This window comes from Thermobia domestica, chromosome 10 (genome assembly GCF_964235325.1).
Source record: "Thermobia domestica chromosome 10, izTheDome1.hap1.1, whole genome shotgun sequence".
In the NCBI taxonomy this organism is placed as follows: domain Eukaryota; kingdom Metazoa; phylum Arthropoda; class Insecta; order Zygentoma; family Lepismatidae; genus Thermobia; species Thermobia domestica.
The window spans coordinates 78,478,959-78,497,007 of record NC_137463.1 but is presented as its reverse complement, the minus strand read 5'-3'; the positions used below and the strand labels follow the sequence as shown (position 1 = coordinate 78,497,007).

At 35.1% G+C, this 18,049-nt stretch overlaps 1 protein-coding gene across 1 annotated transcript in view; it reads left to right on the top strand.

Annotated features, from left to right (window-relative positions):
• LOC145662511 (uncharacterized) overlaps positions 1 to 18,049 on the top strand; it is a 507,258-nt gene that overhangs the window by 154,708 nt on the left and 334,501 nt on the right. Inside the window, exon 3 of the mRNA XM_081728161.1 lies at positions 14,574 to 14,742. Coding sequence (XP_081584287.1) covers positions 14,574 to 14,742 — 169 coding nt within the window. The remainder of the gene's footprint in view (positions 1 to 14,573; positions 14,743 to 18,049) is intronic.

The following is an 18,049-nucleotide window of genomic DNA, read 5'->3' as shown; positions in this document are numbered from 1 at the left end:
AACAACTGAATTGCACACACTCTAGATCCCAAATTGCGCACAAATCTCTGTTGGCGTTTTTCAACAGAGATGTTTGTCCAACGTTGCCACAATGGTAGCTTTAAAATCTGTGCGCAAACAAGGTTTTCCTTCAGACTAGGATAAAAACAGATATTAGAAATAAAACACAAATTATTTTGAGGATAAACTAAATATAATTTGATCAGTAAATACAACGAGTCGAGATACCTCCAAAACCAAGTTTTTATATTTTACAAGCCACATACCATATGGATATGCTTTTCTCAACTTTATAGGTCGAATAATATAGGATATTTATAGTGAAATGTTTTTGTTTTTGTTTTATTTATTACTATAGGATATAATTGAGTAGTGCATATTACATTCTTAATATACTAATCATGCAGATCACTTTGGTATATAGGACATATAGATCAAGTTGTTTTGTATATTTCCAACTCTGAAGGAGTGGGATCACTTCTGGAGAAGGAATTGAAACTTGTTTCGAACTTACTCGACAAACCCTTGCAGGGAATATATAAGTTAACTCCAGTTTCAAGGTTTAACTTTGGAATCATCCCTGGTCAGATGAGCTGGTGTGAATTTTCCCGAATACAATACATAGCCGCTGTACACTTCTTCATATACTTATGTATTAATCCCTTTGCATTTTCTAAATTAAATAGCTCAGTCCTAATAACTTTATTCGGCCTTTTGTTCGGGTATTCTGCTGCTCCTTTCTAACAGAAGGGAAAATATTTTCCATCTGACAACATTGTTTAATATTTTTGTGCGCAATCCTGTACATTATGACAACTAGTCCACCTATGGCTTATGGCTTATCAGATAAAACTGATTAAACCAGAAAAGTGTGCGCAATTTTATTGCAGCTGTTATTTCTGGCTGTCCAGTCAGTACTCTAAAGTAGTGCTGGGCATGATGGTTCAGTGGTAGAGCGTTTACCTCTGGTGCGTGGGGTCTCTAGATCGATCCCCGGACAAGTAAGTTTGTGGTGGACAACATCGTGTCCGTGGGTTTTCTCAGGGTACTCCCGTTTCCTCCCATATTTTCATTCCACCAATTATTTTATCATCATTCACTTGCTTTAATCATCTCCTTTCTTAGCCTAAAGGGCACAATCGTGGGACGTTAAACTCAAAGATTTAATTTTCTAAACTGGTGCTGTTCAAATTCATATAATTCCAGTTTGAACATTGGTCTTCTTTGAACATTGATTATTCAAATATTTGAACAAAATAATTACTCGATATTGTTTGAACATTTAATTATGAGCACCTGAGTTTTGTTCGAGTGAATTAACACTCGAACAATTGTTCATTTGCTCTGCTTCAACAGTCCTTCCTTTATTCAAGTAATTGGTCCAGCGATCGGTCGTTTATTCGTTCGCATATTCTATTAATTCCTTAAACAATTTTTCAATTATCTAAGTAATTGATCAAACTATTGTTCGTTTATTCTAGTAATAGATCTAAAAATTGTCAGTTTATTCTAAAGTTCAGGGACGTACGCAGGAATTTCTTTCAGGAGGGGTCCAAAGTTTTTTTGGGGGGGTCCAAACACAATTTCAGGCTAAATTATATTAAAAATTGTAAAATCGCCCCTAAAATTAGACTAAATTTACGAAAGAAAGTTCGGATTTTGGGGGTTTGGACCCCCAGAACCCACCCCCTGCGTACGTCCCTGCTAACGTTAATAAAAATTACAGTTGAATCAAAAGCACCGTAGTGCGTTCAGTGTTTTAAAGCCCTCCCGCTGGAAATGGAATTCGGAATCTCGTGCTCTAAAGGCGCACGTGCTAGGCAGTAGACAACCATGAGGGCGAGTTGGAAAAACAGAATAACTATTACAGTGTTTGTTTTATAGAGTTCAGATGTTGAGGATAACTTAAAGAAAAAACAAAACTACTAGAATTACGCGTAAGATACTATATTGAGAATGTTACCAGACGTGTGGTGATTTTGCATCAAGGTAAAATGCTCATTGTCAGTTCTTGCATCTGTTTCAAAATTTGAGATTATCCTTATTAGTTTCGCTTATTGTAAGTGTTCGGGGCCTTATCTCCCTCTGCGACCCCAGATATCTACTATAGTAAAAATACGTTTATTAAAAATTTTACTTTCCTGTATTAATCATTCTAATGCTTTCGTAAGATAACTCATGGGTAATATATGACCATTATCATATTTATTGTGTAATTAGCATCATTTATGAAATGGTAAAAGCAACACAATATTCTGTTCCATTTGTGCCCTGTGCGCTGTGCTGCACAGCACTCATTCAGAATTGAATTTCTCTTCAAAGTGTTATTATCAACATTTTAATCCATTACTTGTTAATTTAAACTCTGTAATTTCTTAAGAAATACTGCTTCTAAGTTTTTATTATTCTTTAAACAGGATCAGCTATATTTTCTTTTTTTTAAAAAAAAAAAAAATCTGTCGTTGTAGAACTACGTGAATGAAAACTTTGATATAATTATAAGCAGAGAGAGAGAGAGAAGAAAAGGGGAAGGAGAACGTACGTGAGGTGTTAGCTTATGTTTTTATTTGTTAATCAACTCAGGTACCCTTTATAATTTTATCATTAGGTAAAAGATAGCTGTAGATGTGTTTTCCCTTCTCCTGAAATAGAAGTGTAGTACAAGCGAAGTGACAAGTCGTGTCTAACTATTGAGAAATCACATTTTTATTCATTCAGATGCTTCTGTTTAGTTGAAGATGAACCTTTCGTATATATATATATATATATATATATGTATATATACACTTTTTTAAAATTTATTTTCTTTCTCTGGTGACGACTTTCAAACAAAAATCTCGGTTTTTATATGCATGACCAATAAGTCTTGTTATCTGTTCACACGCTCGTTCTTCGATGTGAGAACATGGGTAGACCTACTTGTTAACCAATGGACGAACTCTGTTTTCGGCTCTAGTTAATTTCTGTAGTTATTTATAAAATATATGTATGTATATTTTTCTTTCTCTTACAATAGTTGCTTTACAGAGCAGACCAACGGAACTTGTTTTTATCCTTCATTTCCATGATTTTTCAAATTTGAAGTTCTAGCCGGCAGGATGTGACCATAGTAATTGTATAGGGGTAATCCAGTAGTTTATTTAGAGTTTTGTAGGTAGTTTCAAGATAATCTGGAACTGCCAGCAAAATTCTATAATTTACTATTAAAATTATACTCTTTTGTAGCAAATAGGGGGACGTTCCATTGTCTAATTAGGAATGGGAGCGACAGAAATTTGAATATGTTGGATCATTCATTTCCTACTCTGTGACGTCACATTCTGCTGCTCATTTGTCAGTAAACCACACGGAGAGTGGAAGGAGGAGGTTGCAGGTAACCCTAACGTTGATAAAAACAAGTGGTGAAAGAGAAAATCAAGAACATCAGTGGCGTAGTCGAGGGTTTCGCTTGGATTATAACTTGTTGATCCATGATTATACGCGTACACTGCTAACCCTTGCTCTCCTACATCATCCTCTCCCTTCTTTTTCTCATTGTGCTTTTCTTTGCTTTTCTTAGTATCGTAAAACCGCACACATTTGGTGCACACAATTACAGAACGCATTACAGTGTTCGTAGGTTTCCTTAAGAAAATTTCCGTCGACTAAAACAATTTTTTCCCTTTTCTTATCAAATTTTCCCTAGTTTGTTGAGTGTCCAACACCTATGACAGAAGGTATGTCACAAGATTAATTTAGCAATATTAAAGGAAACGCCAACCACATTTGTTTTGTTTTTTTTTTTTTTTTTTTTGCTTCTATTCTTTTAGTTTTTTCTTTCTTTTTCTTTTTTTTACAAAAAATACAAAAAACAAATACACTTAGCCAACAATGGGTGTAAAGTATGCTACTTTGAACAGACACACACACACACACTATTGCTAGTGTATTGGTTTGTCTCTAAAGAACAAAGAAAAATTTAAGGATTTATATTGATCAATCAGATAGCGCCAGAATTTCCTAGATTTTCACGTTTTGTCAAAAAATTTCCCCTTTTCCCAAATTTCCTACGAAATTTCCCTAGATTAGGGAAATTTTCCTCAAACTACAAACACTTATTACAGCGGTTCAGATTCTACCTTAAAGACGTAGTCCAAATCTCATGTAGCCTTGGTACTCGCTAAACTTAAACAAACAAACAAACAAACAGACAAACATAATTCAAACCTCAGATTACACAGACTAATTATTATGAACATTTTTTCCATCCCTAATTATGACTGAGTGGACCTGGATAAACACAAATTTCGTAATCTTTTACTAATTTCATAATGATGAGAAAAAGCACTAATCATTTCATGGACAATTCCGAATATTACAAAGTTCAGTGCCTTCATCTTTGAAAGTTTGTGAGAAAAGAAGCAAAAAAATTCCCAATTCCACATGAACTCAACCATTACTTCCCCGAATTTTATACTTTAAAACAAGAAAAGAAAAAAACTTTCCCGAATATATTAGTTTTCATTTCATAACTTGGTCAAAGAATGAGCAGGAAAGTCCGTATTTGCATTTGATTTAAAATGTTCGGAAGACAGGTTTTATATGTTACAATTCAATGTTATCTACATTTTGGAGTTCAATCCATTGGAAATATGTTCGCAAATTCAGGAATGGAGATGTTCTTTTATATCCTTAATTTTATTTCTTCCTCGTATGAAACTTCAAGTGAACGAAAGCAGCTTCGTAATACATACACAAGCTAAATAAAGTACCCATTCTTTTCTCGGTCTTCTAGTACACACAGTAAAAGTATAGAGTGTGTATTGTCGAGAACTGTATTGAAATTAATCCACTTGTTCTAACAATATGGACAAGAATATATTGACAAAACAACGCATGTTGTGATTATCTATTAACCAAGTTCCACAAAGACACAGGGATGGCGGTAAGGGAGATCGTTCCTCTTTCCAGCCCATCGTTTTATAGGTCTATGTATAAAGCATCAAGCATTCAATAGGAAAAACGGACTGCTAACATCAAGAAATGTGTCGTTGGACGTTTGTAAATGACTTATTAAGACCCTGGTATGGAGCGTGGCGCTTTACGGATCAGAGACGTGGACATTGAAAATACCTGAAACATCGAGGCTGAAAGCATTTGAAATGTGAGTGTTGGTTCAGAATGCTGTGCATATCATGGACCAAAAGGAAAACGAATGAAGACGTACTAAAGGAACTAATGAAGGCACTTAGTGAAACAGATCATGGAGATAATAGGGAAAAGAAGAAACAGCGTGCTTGGCCATCTTATTAGGCACTCCGATTGGAACACCGTGCTGACAGGGAAAGGCAGAAGAAGACCAAGAATAGAATATCTACATACAGTTACGAAGAAGAGACCTTATTTAAATATAAAACGGTTCTCCCAAGGGAGGGAAAAGTTTGAAAATTTCCATATTGCCTACAAACCTATGGTTGATGTGAACAAGAAGAGAATATAAAACATTGCACTGCTTAATTCTGATTTGATATAACACTCCGCATTTCAAGCCTACATTAATGTTCCGGGAGATGATCCACCCTCTGCAAAGAACTCTTCTGAAACCGCTAATGGTTCTAGATCACTCATGAGACCCATTTATGCTGGTTCAGAATGCTGCGCATATCATGGACCAAACGGAAAACGAATGAAGACTCGGAAAGGTGTCACTCTCAAATTCTGTATTTAAAAGTAAAAACTGGGCATTCGTCTAGACAAACATAAGAAGGAAACAGAGTGAACTTTAGTAAAAATGACCGACTCCAGAATCTGAACCTGAAATATCCCGATTAGCATTCTGATTAAAACTTTTCCCATAGTGTTTCCTCAGTTCTGCGAATGCTGAGATAGTACCGTTAGTACCTTTTCATCTTCCGTGTTTTCCGTGTTTCAGTATTATTACTAGTACTTGTTCTTCTCAAGCCGTCGGCTTGTCTGCAAATTCCCTGCATCTAGCGCCATCTTTTGAACTCAGATTGGAGGGAGTGCTGCTAGCAACAAATATTAGCCTAATTGTGAACCATTAGAAATTACCGTGACTGAGAGACTGGAAGCGTCTTGCGTCTATAATAAGGATTGCGAAAAATCTGAACATTTTCGCCTACGTGCTTATGCAAGCCGTAATTTTTAAATGTTTTGAAGTTTGCATATTTGCGTTACTTAAAGACTGAGATATTTTTGTATTATAAATAGGATTTAATGTAAAATGACTTCATAACATTACTTACACTGTATTATTATTATTATACTTCAAAAGAATTCAAACTATTGTATGCATAATATGAAAATTTTTATTTTGTACGGTTATATCCGACTGTCTGTTCACAGATTATGAGCACGAGAAATGGTAAACGGTAACGAGAACCATGTTTTAAGAAATTGATTCGGCGTCCCAAGAATAGGTTCTCCACCCATGTCTCTATACTGAAACCGGAAAAAAGGGTAGTAATTTACTACTACTTATGGTTTTAATATTGACTTCTAACTAACTCTGTGGTCTGTGGAACTCGGAGGTTCAATGCCGCGTCCACAAAAACTCTGCATTAACTTATGTTCTTAGCCAACTAAGTTCAGTTTCAACTTTATACTTATTTCTGCGAGATCCATTTTAATATTGTCCTCCCATCTACGCCTAGGTCTTCCTAATGGTCGTTTTCCGATTGGACTTCTAATTAAAACTTCAAAAGGGGTTTCATACTTTCTTCTATCCTGGCTACATGACCTGCCCACCTGAGCCTTCTTGACTTGATAACCTCAACAATGTTTGGTAAACGGTATAAATTATGCAGTTCCTCGTTATAAAGTTTCCGCCAATCCCCATTCCCGTTCCTCTTTGGTCCGAATATTCGTCTCAGGATCTTATTCTCAAGTAGTTTCAGTTTACGTTCTTCCCACAGAGTAAGCGACCATGTTTCGCAGCCATATAGCGCAACAGGCATGATTATCATTTTATATATTTTAAGCTTCAGGACAAAAGATTTTGAACTGAATAATATAACACGAATTCCCTGTTTTTAGTCGACATTTAATTTCTCCGTGAATACGGTTTTGGTCTGTTAATATCGATCCTACTTATTTGAGAGTATCCACTTTGTTGAAAGTATTATATTGATGTCTATAGAGCAAAGTGTAAAAGATAACAAAAAATGGATTTTTCATATGAATTTTCGTCACAAAAATGTAATTTATATTCTTTTTCTCTTTTATCTCTTTTATCAAATCGGAAGTGGTGAGAATCTCCGATTTTCGGTTTCAACACTGATCGTCATAAGGAGTAAATATTATCATTGATAGCGAGAAGCAAATTGTTGTCGATTTTCAGTATCAGAAGAACAGTCTGATTATATCTCTCTATTGCAATCACAAGTTATTCCTAGATCCTTTTACTTCCAGTTTGAGTATTGAATTAGCTTAGTTTGAAGGATCGTAGTTTCTCAATACGAAACGCATCTGACTTCTCTTCTTTTTCGTCTTATTATTATTATTATTATTATTATTATTATTATTATTATTATTATTATTATTATTATTATTTAATTGTTATTTAATTGTTATTGATGATGATTATTGATGTTGTTGATGATGATGATGTAATACTTGTGGTGATCTGATTTGCTAATTTCCTTCATGAAACATAACGTTAGAACAATGAAAGAGATTAATTTCAGGTCTGTGACACAAGGAAATTATTTATGCACAGCTTCCATGCTAATGTATCTAAATAATAATAACAATAATAATAATAATTTATATAAAATGAAATTTAAAAAATAATAACATGGGTTATGAGCTGGGCTTGAAAGATGTGTATGTTATAGCAAGTTTTTAAAATCATATTCACGTGGTTACCCCCCTAGGAAGCTATTAGATTATAGTACTTCTCGTAGCACACCAGGGAAGGTACAGGGATCATTGATAAACGAAGATGTATATATATATATATATATATATATATATATATATATATATATATATATATATATATATATATATATATATATATATATATATATATATATATACAAGAAAAAACTTTACTCAGCGTGATATTTATGAATATTCAAAAGCATATTTTCTCTCTCAAAGGTGTGCGTACATTTTGTATGGGATATGAGTTATTTCCCACTCCAAAGTATGTTCTTTTATACTTTTTTATTTTATTGCTTGAATATAAGAGGCAAAAGGTCTAGTAAGTTGATGGTTCTTTAAAAAAAGCATCAATTACACAAATGAGCTCGTTTTCCACTGTGAACAACGATAGGATGGCAAACTGTGGATTTGAACATCCAAAAGTGGTAGAGGGATAAGATTAGATGTTCTTGTTGTGCCAAATCCATATATATATCGTTACTTTATACATTTTTTCCTGATATTTGTCGGAAGGATTAAACAGGATCGTTTTATAAGACTCCTCCGACTTGTCGACAGAGAATTTTGAAAGCCTAATAACTGGTAAGTTTCGAAACATTATCTCACAAGAATGGAGCATGAGTGCAAGAGAATTACGTCACTTAAAAATGACTATCTTTTCAAGAATTTGGGTTACCAAAATCTCTTGCGAGTCCCTATCACTGCGAAATTAAAATACCGCTAATTTTACAGCAATTATGTGATATCTTCAAATAGATGAAAGATAACCGAAAAGTGGATCAAGACCTCCCTAGACGATGTTATTTAGCATGAGGTAGCGTTATCACGAGTCACCTAGTAGCTTTACTTTTTGCAGTTATTTAGAAACGCGAAAATAAATGCCGAGTTTCTAAATGGCTGGAAATCGAAAGCAGATAGGTGAGTCTTGATAACGGTATCTCACGCAAAATAATATTGTCTAGGGAGGTCTTGTCCCACTTTTCGATTATCTTTTTTCTATTTGAAGATATCACATAATTACTGTAAAATTAGCGGTATTTTAATTTCGCAGTGATCCGTATGTCAGACTCGGAAATATAAAATCTCAATTACATCATGTCACTCAGTAGCGTAGCCAGGATGTGTGTTTGGGGGGGGGGGACAAGTGCTGTTATAGGTACATATAGAAAAATTACAAAAATATATATAAACATAAAAATATATAAAACATTGCAAACATCAAAGTACCAAAGTACATTGTCGAACCTCTTTGGGGGGGGGACCTCCGGCCCCCCCTTCCCTACGCCACTTTGGCCAGGATGTGAAGAGTCAAAAATTAGGAATCAAAGTCATTGATGGAGATAATCCATCCAGTTGATTCCTAGATATAGACAATCAAAATATCAGTTCCCGATTATTCCTGAGAGTAATTATTGACATCAGCCTTGCATGATAGACCACCCACAGTAGGACTGAGATTAACAGGTTGCATACTGCTTAGGATTCATAATGATATTATGTTCGTCTAATACAGCGCTGAAACATCTAAATGTCTTTCTACTTAACAAATCTAAAGGCTTAAAATACTTATTTTCAAATATTCATTCATCTTACAGTATAACCTAACCACTAGCATGACAGTCCTTATAGGCTTGAATCGCTCCAACGCCATCTGTTAGTGATCGGCTGAACTACGTCCAGCCTAGCGATAAACATGTGGTCACGCGCGCTGCGTCACCCTGTCTGTAACAGGTGTATCAGGAGCTTTCTAGACCTAGTGGCCATCACGGGTGATTCCTCAGTTTGCCTCACGACGCTGTGCGGACGCCGTAAATTGGGAAGCGGCGGTCAGGAGTCGAACCCGGAACAACGCGAACGTGAGTCCAACGCTATAACCACTAGAGCACAGTGTCCCCTATCTATATTTAAGCCTAGACTTCATAAAATTTAGTTTATTTAGAGTTTGTTGTACCAAAAACTATAAACCAAACTTTTTCATGTGGTATACACTCTTGACACTGCTGCTTGTTTTTTGATATCGAAATAGCCATAATTTATCGTATCATCTTTGATTAGAGTACTATCTTGGTATTCACCTTCGTAGGCAAGTAAGGATACAGAGACTCAGTGGTAGAGCGCTGGAGCGAAGGGTCCCTGCTTCGATCCAGGACCGTGTAAATTTATGGCGAATAATACCGTGTCGTCCATGGATTTTCTTGAGGTACGGCATGCTTCCACATTATCATGCCACCAAATGTTTCATAATCGTTCACTTTCATTAATCATCCTTTTCCATTAGCCAAAGAGCATAATCATGGGACGTTAAACTACAAAATTCATTTTATTTTTGTATACTTGAGAAATAAAGCATTAACGTTAAAAAAAAAAAAATAACTAAGCTAGGAATCATAGAGACCTCATAAACTAGTACAAATAGAAGAACAGGGCAAGAGAGTTTTCTGTTAGTTTTGCTTATTTTACTTTTATTTTTAGGTTACGTTAACTGTTGAGATACTTATATGTCATGCTATTTTTTTAAACAAATCATATAACATTATTATGCTATATTTCTCAGTAGTTAATAACATCATAAGTTTTAACACCCTATATTTATAATATTTTCAAACTCTACGATGTTACATAGAAAGAAAAAGTATGATAATATGCGTAAATCCTGTAGTTTTTGGACTTAAGGTACTACTATATAATATCCCGCAGCAAACGTATAACTGAAAATATATATCGTTTATAATACTTTCCGTATAAGTGTTCTATCAATACGTACTTTCCGTATGAAAGAAAGAACTATATAGGCAATAAGGATCTCATGTACAGATGGACGTATATAACATATAGCTGACGTATGTAACATATGTATATGTATGTAATATACGAAAGACTGTTAAATGTCAAACATCTTGCAGCAGCATGATGTAACATATAAGCGGGAAAAAGGTAATACCTATGTATAACATATGCTCCGTACAGATTTCTGTAGTAATCATATGGATTCCGTATATTTGTACAATATACCGCTGTCCGGATAACGGATTTTTCTCAGTGTATTAAGGAGGAATTGTGTATATATATATATTGTGTGTGTGCAATTTTTGCTCTTGTTCTACTGTTATTTTGAAGAACGAAAGGATAAAAGGAAATCACGATTTTTACTTGGAATGACTTTACTACAAATGACACTGAGGGAATTACTGAGTTGACAAAATAAAATATGCAGAATAACACGTTTTTCGTTACATTTTTTGTAATATATATATATGCGGTGTATATTTACAAGACAGTCTTCTAGCGTAATTCATCCCAATAATTTCTTCTTTTAAGTGTAATATAGAAGCTCTTATTTTTGGTGTCCTGACAGATCATTAAATGCAGTAACGACATAATAACGTGACAGAAATGCAGCAAATCAAAAACCTGTGTAAAGAAATAATAATAATAAACTTAAAGGAAAAGAATTAGTAATAGAGTTCAACGATTAAAACTAACCTGTCCCAGAACACTTTTCTGCCACTTTTGCTAATTTCTTTTTCAGGACATACATATATATGTATATCTATATATTTATTTTTTTGGTTTCGTTCTCACTTGTGAGAAACAAATAAGACCAATATTTAAAAGGAAGGCTCTTAAAAAAAGAGAGAAACAAATGAAGAGAGTGTGAGAGCAAACCTATCTTCTATGTGCCTTTCTAAACTGAAGTGGTCATTTTGAGCACGGTTATATGGTCTCTGAGGTCACGATTTGAAAACAAGATATAAGAGGCGGGGCTGTTTCCCATGCCCTTAGCTTTTGACGCAATCAGATGGGTTCCCCGACCCCTTGTACTGCCAGGTAAAAAAGAAACACCTTTTGCCCTTACAATTCTCCCTCATACCCCCTCCCTCTCTTACTTCCATGCTGACTGTGTTTATGTATACATATAATAATAATAATTCTTTTTCAAAGAAGAAAAAAGCCTAATCTCTCACCACTTTTTCTTGGTATTCGCGAAAGTCGGCACGCAAGCAAGGAAAAAGGAGTGAAATCTATTAATCAGACCAGTGAGTGAGGAGAGAAAGAGAGAGAGAAAGAAAAAGCCGGTACCAGTGACAAATTCTGAAAAAAAAGAGAAAAAGATTTGTCAATGTTTCGTGAATAATGTTGTGTAATAGTCGATGGTTCTCACTGAGTTTACGAGCACAACCCAAATTTCACAGTTGATCGGGTTACGTTGTGGAACCGGGCGGTTTAAGTCACTACTAGACTTCGGAATTCCAAGACCTGTCTATTGCAGGTTCAAATTTCGTTCATGGTATGTGTATTATGTATTTATCATTTCTTTCATTATCATCACATTCATTTATCGTAATCTCTTTGGCCTGAAGGGCACAATCGTGTGATTCAAAATTACAATTAATTCATCCATATAAAATACACAGTATACTTGCATTTTCATAATCTGAACTAATAAACGGATCTTTTCTCTGTCTTTATAGGCTTTTAAACTGTTTTGAATAAGTACATAAAGAACAGCAATGTCCTTTGTCCGTCTGTCGACAATTATCAGTTCAAAAACAGTATTAGGTGGAAAGAAATGATTTTTTGATATGAATTCACCATCCTATGAATACTTAACCCTCTATTCAGTGGCGGATACAAGGGGGGCGATCGAAACGATCGTCCCCCCAGAAGAGGAAACTTTCTTATTTTATATATATAAATAAAACCCATCCCAAAGTTTGAAGCTCTTAAAAGTAGCACTATGACAACCCATCGCCCTCCCCCCAGAAGTAGGTCCTGGATCCGCCCCTGCCTCTATTCAATACAGAAGTGGTGGAAATCAACCACTTCCGATTTCAACGTTGATCATCAATAAAAGTGCTAATAAACATCAACAAATATGTTAATTTATTTATTTATTAATTTTTGTGACTGCATTCCAACGATATGTTCTATCTCCGCTCTTTTCGCTTCTTACTAAACCCGGAAATCTCTTACCATTTCCGGTTTTAATATTGACCTTCATACAGCAAAAACGGTAAGTAAAGAGAAATGTTATATATATACTTTACTCTATAGCGATTCACGATAAAACCGGAAAAGGTTGATTGTTACTACTTCGGGTTTGAATATCATCTCCATTAACAAACTCGATTCCTGGCTTTCGGCCCTGTATCTCCAGACTAAAATTCATCCTGATTCCTTAAGAGGCCTTATCACTGCGAAATTAAAATACCGCCAATTTTACAGTAATTCTGTAATATCTTCAAATAGATAAAAGATAATCGAAATGTGCCCTAGACAATATTATTTTGCATGAGGTACCCTTATCACGAGTCACCTAGTAGCTTTCCGTTTGCAGCCACTTAGAAACGTGAAAATAAATGCCGGGTTTCTAAATGGCTTAAAATCGAAAATAGATAAGTGAGTAGTGATAACGGTATCTCATGTAAAATAATATTGTCTAGGGAGGTCTTGTTCCACTTTTCGATTATCTTTTATCTATTTGAAGATATCACAGAATTACTGTACAATTAGCGGTATTTTAATTTCACCGTGATGGGGCCCCTTAAATAGTTTTTGAGATTTTTTTTTTTTTTTTTTTTTTTGTCTCCGGGATGGACGAACATTTGGGCAGACATCTCCTGGTGAAAGTTTATCCTGATCCATTATGTGTCTCTTGAGTCTTTTTGTGCCCCGGATGGATGAACAAAGGAACTGAAAAGGTACCTCCTGGCCAAAATTCGTCCTGATCCATTAAGTACTACCTTTTTTTTTTTTGTCTCCCGGACGAACAGACAGGAACAGATAGGGTACCCCCTGGCTAAAATTCATCCTGATCCATTAAATAGTTCTTGTGTTTTTTTTGTCTACCTGATGAACAGAAGACACAGAAACAGATAGAGCTAAAATTTATCCTGATCCATCAAGTAGTTTCTTGATATTTTTTTGTCTCCAAGATGGACGGACAGGCGGACAGACCTTGGGTATCTTTCTGTCCAAAATTCATCCTGATCCATTAAGTGTTTCCTGAGATGTTCTATCTCCTGGGTGGACGGACATAGAACAGGCAGGGTACCTCCTGGCTAAAACTCATCCTGATCCATTATGTAGTTATGAGATTTTTTGTCTCCTGGATGGATGGTCACAGGGACAGACTTAGTAAATATATAAAGAAATTTTGGTAAACCAAACTCCTTAAAAAGGTCAAAACCGGTGCTGTTGTGTTGATTTTTTTTTTATTTGAAAATTTATTGAAATATTGAAGAAGAATTGTTTATTCCCACATTAAATAATAGCTCATCAAATAACAAGAAAGAAGGTATCGGAATGATTTCGACTTGAACTAATTCCGATATAAGTTGCCAAAGTTTAATGGGATCTTACATGCTTAGAAATTAAAGTTAAAATTTTAGGGCTATTTTTCTACTTACAAATAGTATTGCCTATGAAACGAGACGAGATATGAGTCGAGACAGTCCTTTTATCTTCATGACACGTTTTCGAGATAGGACTGACCCAAATCTCGTATCGTGGGCAATACTATTTGCATAGCACTATAACAACTATAAATACTCTCCATTTTTCATTATTTACCAACATGATTTCAAGTCCTATGTCACACTGCAGTCATATATAGAAGTAATTGTAATTAATATGTTACAGGAACTACTTTCTAAATGTGTCTATTTCTTTTTTGTGTGTTTTAGGCGGAGTGCCCCCCGATTCAAATGGAACCTGTCGATTTGAGCGTCAAGAGCTCAAGTACGGGGGCAGGATCCACATCGCCTCCACCCGTAGTTCTTACAGTGCCTCGATATAACCCCCAGTTGCCCGGATCAACGAGCAACGGTGTGGATCTCAGGATAATCAAACCAGGTAAGTTCATTTCAATAGTACATAATCCCATACAGACACACAACGCCATACAGATATATATATGTATATTGAATATTTGTAACTAATAGTCCTATGTTAGGGCTAAGCGTTTTAGTGTACCAACAAAGAAACAAGAACAAATTTATGTTATTTATGGAGTTTCTGGCACGTACTATCATGGTGAACATTTTGCATATCATCATGCATAATAATACAACACTGAATAATCTAACAGGCAAGGACGCCCATCAGGGGGGGCAAGGTGGGGCGCTCGCCCCCCATAGAGGAAATTGTACTCCAGAATATCGAAAATCCAATAGAATTTGCACATTAGTTACAGCAAAATATGAAACTATTTTTGAAACGTCACTTATACTTGCCCCCCCTTGGAAACCACAAGATGGGTGCCCTTGATAACAGGATAATAGAAAACAAAAGAGAATAATACATGATCGTTATTTTTTAAATTTATTTTATATATTTACTATAGTCATGGTTCTTTTCAATACTCTTTTGTCCGACAAAATCCAACCGCTACGCCAAGCACTGCATTTTCATTGAAGAAGAGAAATGTATCTAGGATAATAATTTTGAAATCCCAGCTTATCTTTCGTTACTGGAATATATAAGCTGTTGCCGTAGTTGCACGGATCGGGTTGACTTTAAACTATTTCTTCCTTAGAAAAAAAAATAAAATGCTCTCTCTTGAAGAATGAAAGAAAACCTGTGAGGGCGATCATACTTACTAATAGACAGGTTTCTGTAGACCTAGAAAGTCAGGGAGAGCAAGAGAACGATATTTCGTCAGGCAAAGTTAGGGAAGCATTGCAAGAAAATTTATCAAATATATATATTGGATGTTTTAAAAAAGACATATTATTTTTTTTTAAATGAAAGTAGTGTCTAAGAGTTTAGATATTACTAATTTCGTAAGTAGTTTGTATCAGTCGAGCTGTTAATATGTAACTGAACATTCAATTATAATTCCGCGTAATCAGATTACGTGGATTATCTATAGTGTTATAGTCCCGAAGCAGATGCAATTTAATCCAGTGGTTCTCAACCTTTTCTGACTGACGACACACTCTACTGAACGTGTAGGATATCGCGACACATTTGTTTGATATTTTTATTATAAATAATAATAATAATAATAATAATAATAATAATAATAATAATAATAATAATAATAATAATAATAATAATAATAATAATAATATAAGTAAGCCTGTGTTTCTGTATGGTAGTGACTGTATGTAGCACTGAGCATTATTGCTGCCGCTGGAGATGTTGACTGATGGAGTCTGTCTCGATTTTAACCAATTTTTTTATTAAATTCTTTATGATTTTTAAATTCTAAAATTTCGGGGCATACCTTAGGGACTACGTAACATACAAGTATGTTCCGATACATCGGTTGAAAACCACTGATTTAAACGATAGAAATTGACACCAGAATATTTGAAATATGATACGATATGAAAATTTGTTGGAAAGTTTATACATATACGCAGGGGCGGATCCAGGATATGATCAAGGGAGGGGTTAAACCATATTTTGTCGTTTTATCCAGTGTAAAGCAGGATTGAAACCCATTTTATCCAGTGTATACCTCACCGTCAAGGGGGGGGGGGCTATAGCCCCTATAGCCCCCCCCCCTTAGATCCGCCACTGCATATACGTATTTCTTACTTTGTAACTAAACATTAAACCTTACCATGAAAATAACCTCAAAAGGTAGAACATAAATGTGAGGTATAATCAGCTATAAATTTGAGGTATGCCTGGCTATAAAGAGAGAAGGGCACAAAAGAAAAGTAAGGAAAAATTATTGAATTCAGAGAAGTCTGACATTAGAACTAAAGTGTCTTGATAGATCTTCTAACACAGATATTTTCTTTTTCTTGCTTTCTTTGAAGTAAGTCAGAAATACATGATCATACATGTATGAGAATCAAGTATTTTGTTTTTATTACTTTTTTATTAGGAAGAAAAAAACTTCAGGCAGTAAGAAATCAAAAATTTCAAACACACACACACACACTTCCGAAATTTAAAAAAAAAATGTAAATAAAATAAAAGAACACGAAAAATTCCAGCTTTGCAGCAATATTGAACATTGACCTTCCAAACGACGAATTGATTTTGCATATTGCAACATGCATTAAATTCAACAGACAGATCGTATATATATATATAATAATGCACTCTTTTAATGCCCGTAAACCTTCCTGGAAGAAAAGGCATGTACAAGCATAACAAAAAATTCCTTTTGCTCACGCCCTGAATTGTGTAGCCACTTCTCCAAACTATACACATAAACCTATAGATTTCGTGAACTTTTTTTTTTTTTTTCGCTATAAATATTCTAGTGACTTTCCTTTCTAGCCCACGGAGGGTGAAGACACTTAATTGTGCATGGCGTGTGTATGGAATCCGTTTTGCCCCAGTTTTAGAAACTGTCTTGAGTGACATGTCACGCGAGGGAATATTATTTAGCTTCTCCTGCGAGGGAAAGTGTCCGACCGGTAAAATGGTCGGAAATACCTTCATTTTGAAGGCAATAAACGCCTCAATAAGCATTCCACTTATAGGCAATTGATCTCTGTCCTTAACATTACTACAATACAATGAACCTGTAATATATGTATGTATGTACGTATGCTATAGCATGCATGATTTCTTTTCTTTCGCTACCTCCGTATATATAGCTTAGCTTATATTATTGCACCTGAAGCGAAGTTCACTGAGCGAGGTATGTATGTATGTATGTATTCGTCTTAGTTTTGCAGTATATGTCTGTATAAGTTCTTTTTTCCGATCTTCACGGCATGGAGCTGTTAGTTCAATAAACTTAAATGAAATAACAAAAAAACAAAAGAAGGGTAAATATTTTATTCAAATCTCACTTCACACCCACACCCCAAGCATTCACCCTCATCTACTGAAGGTGAGATTAAGGTTATATTCTTCAAACTTGTACGTCTCTGGTAGGGAAAATATAATAACGTGGACTTCTCTGGAGTTGATGTCTGCAGCAACGCAAATACGCTAGTTGTTGCCCGGGGCAAGAACTCGCCTTAGCCCCCCTCCAAACCAATCAAAAACAAAAAGGCTCCTCCAAATATTTGCCCAATTTTCGCCCAGGGTACAAGCCCGTTTGTTCCCCTAGTTACGTCACTGGATGTCTGACAAACTTAGATTAACAGACACATTAGAATGGTATTGATCAAGGAAGTTAGAAAGAGAAAGAAAGAGAGGGGGGAGGAGGAAGGGCAAGAGGTACCAAAACTATTACTAATTCTTT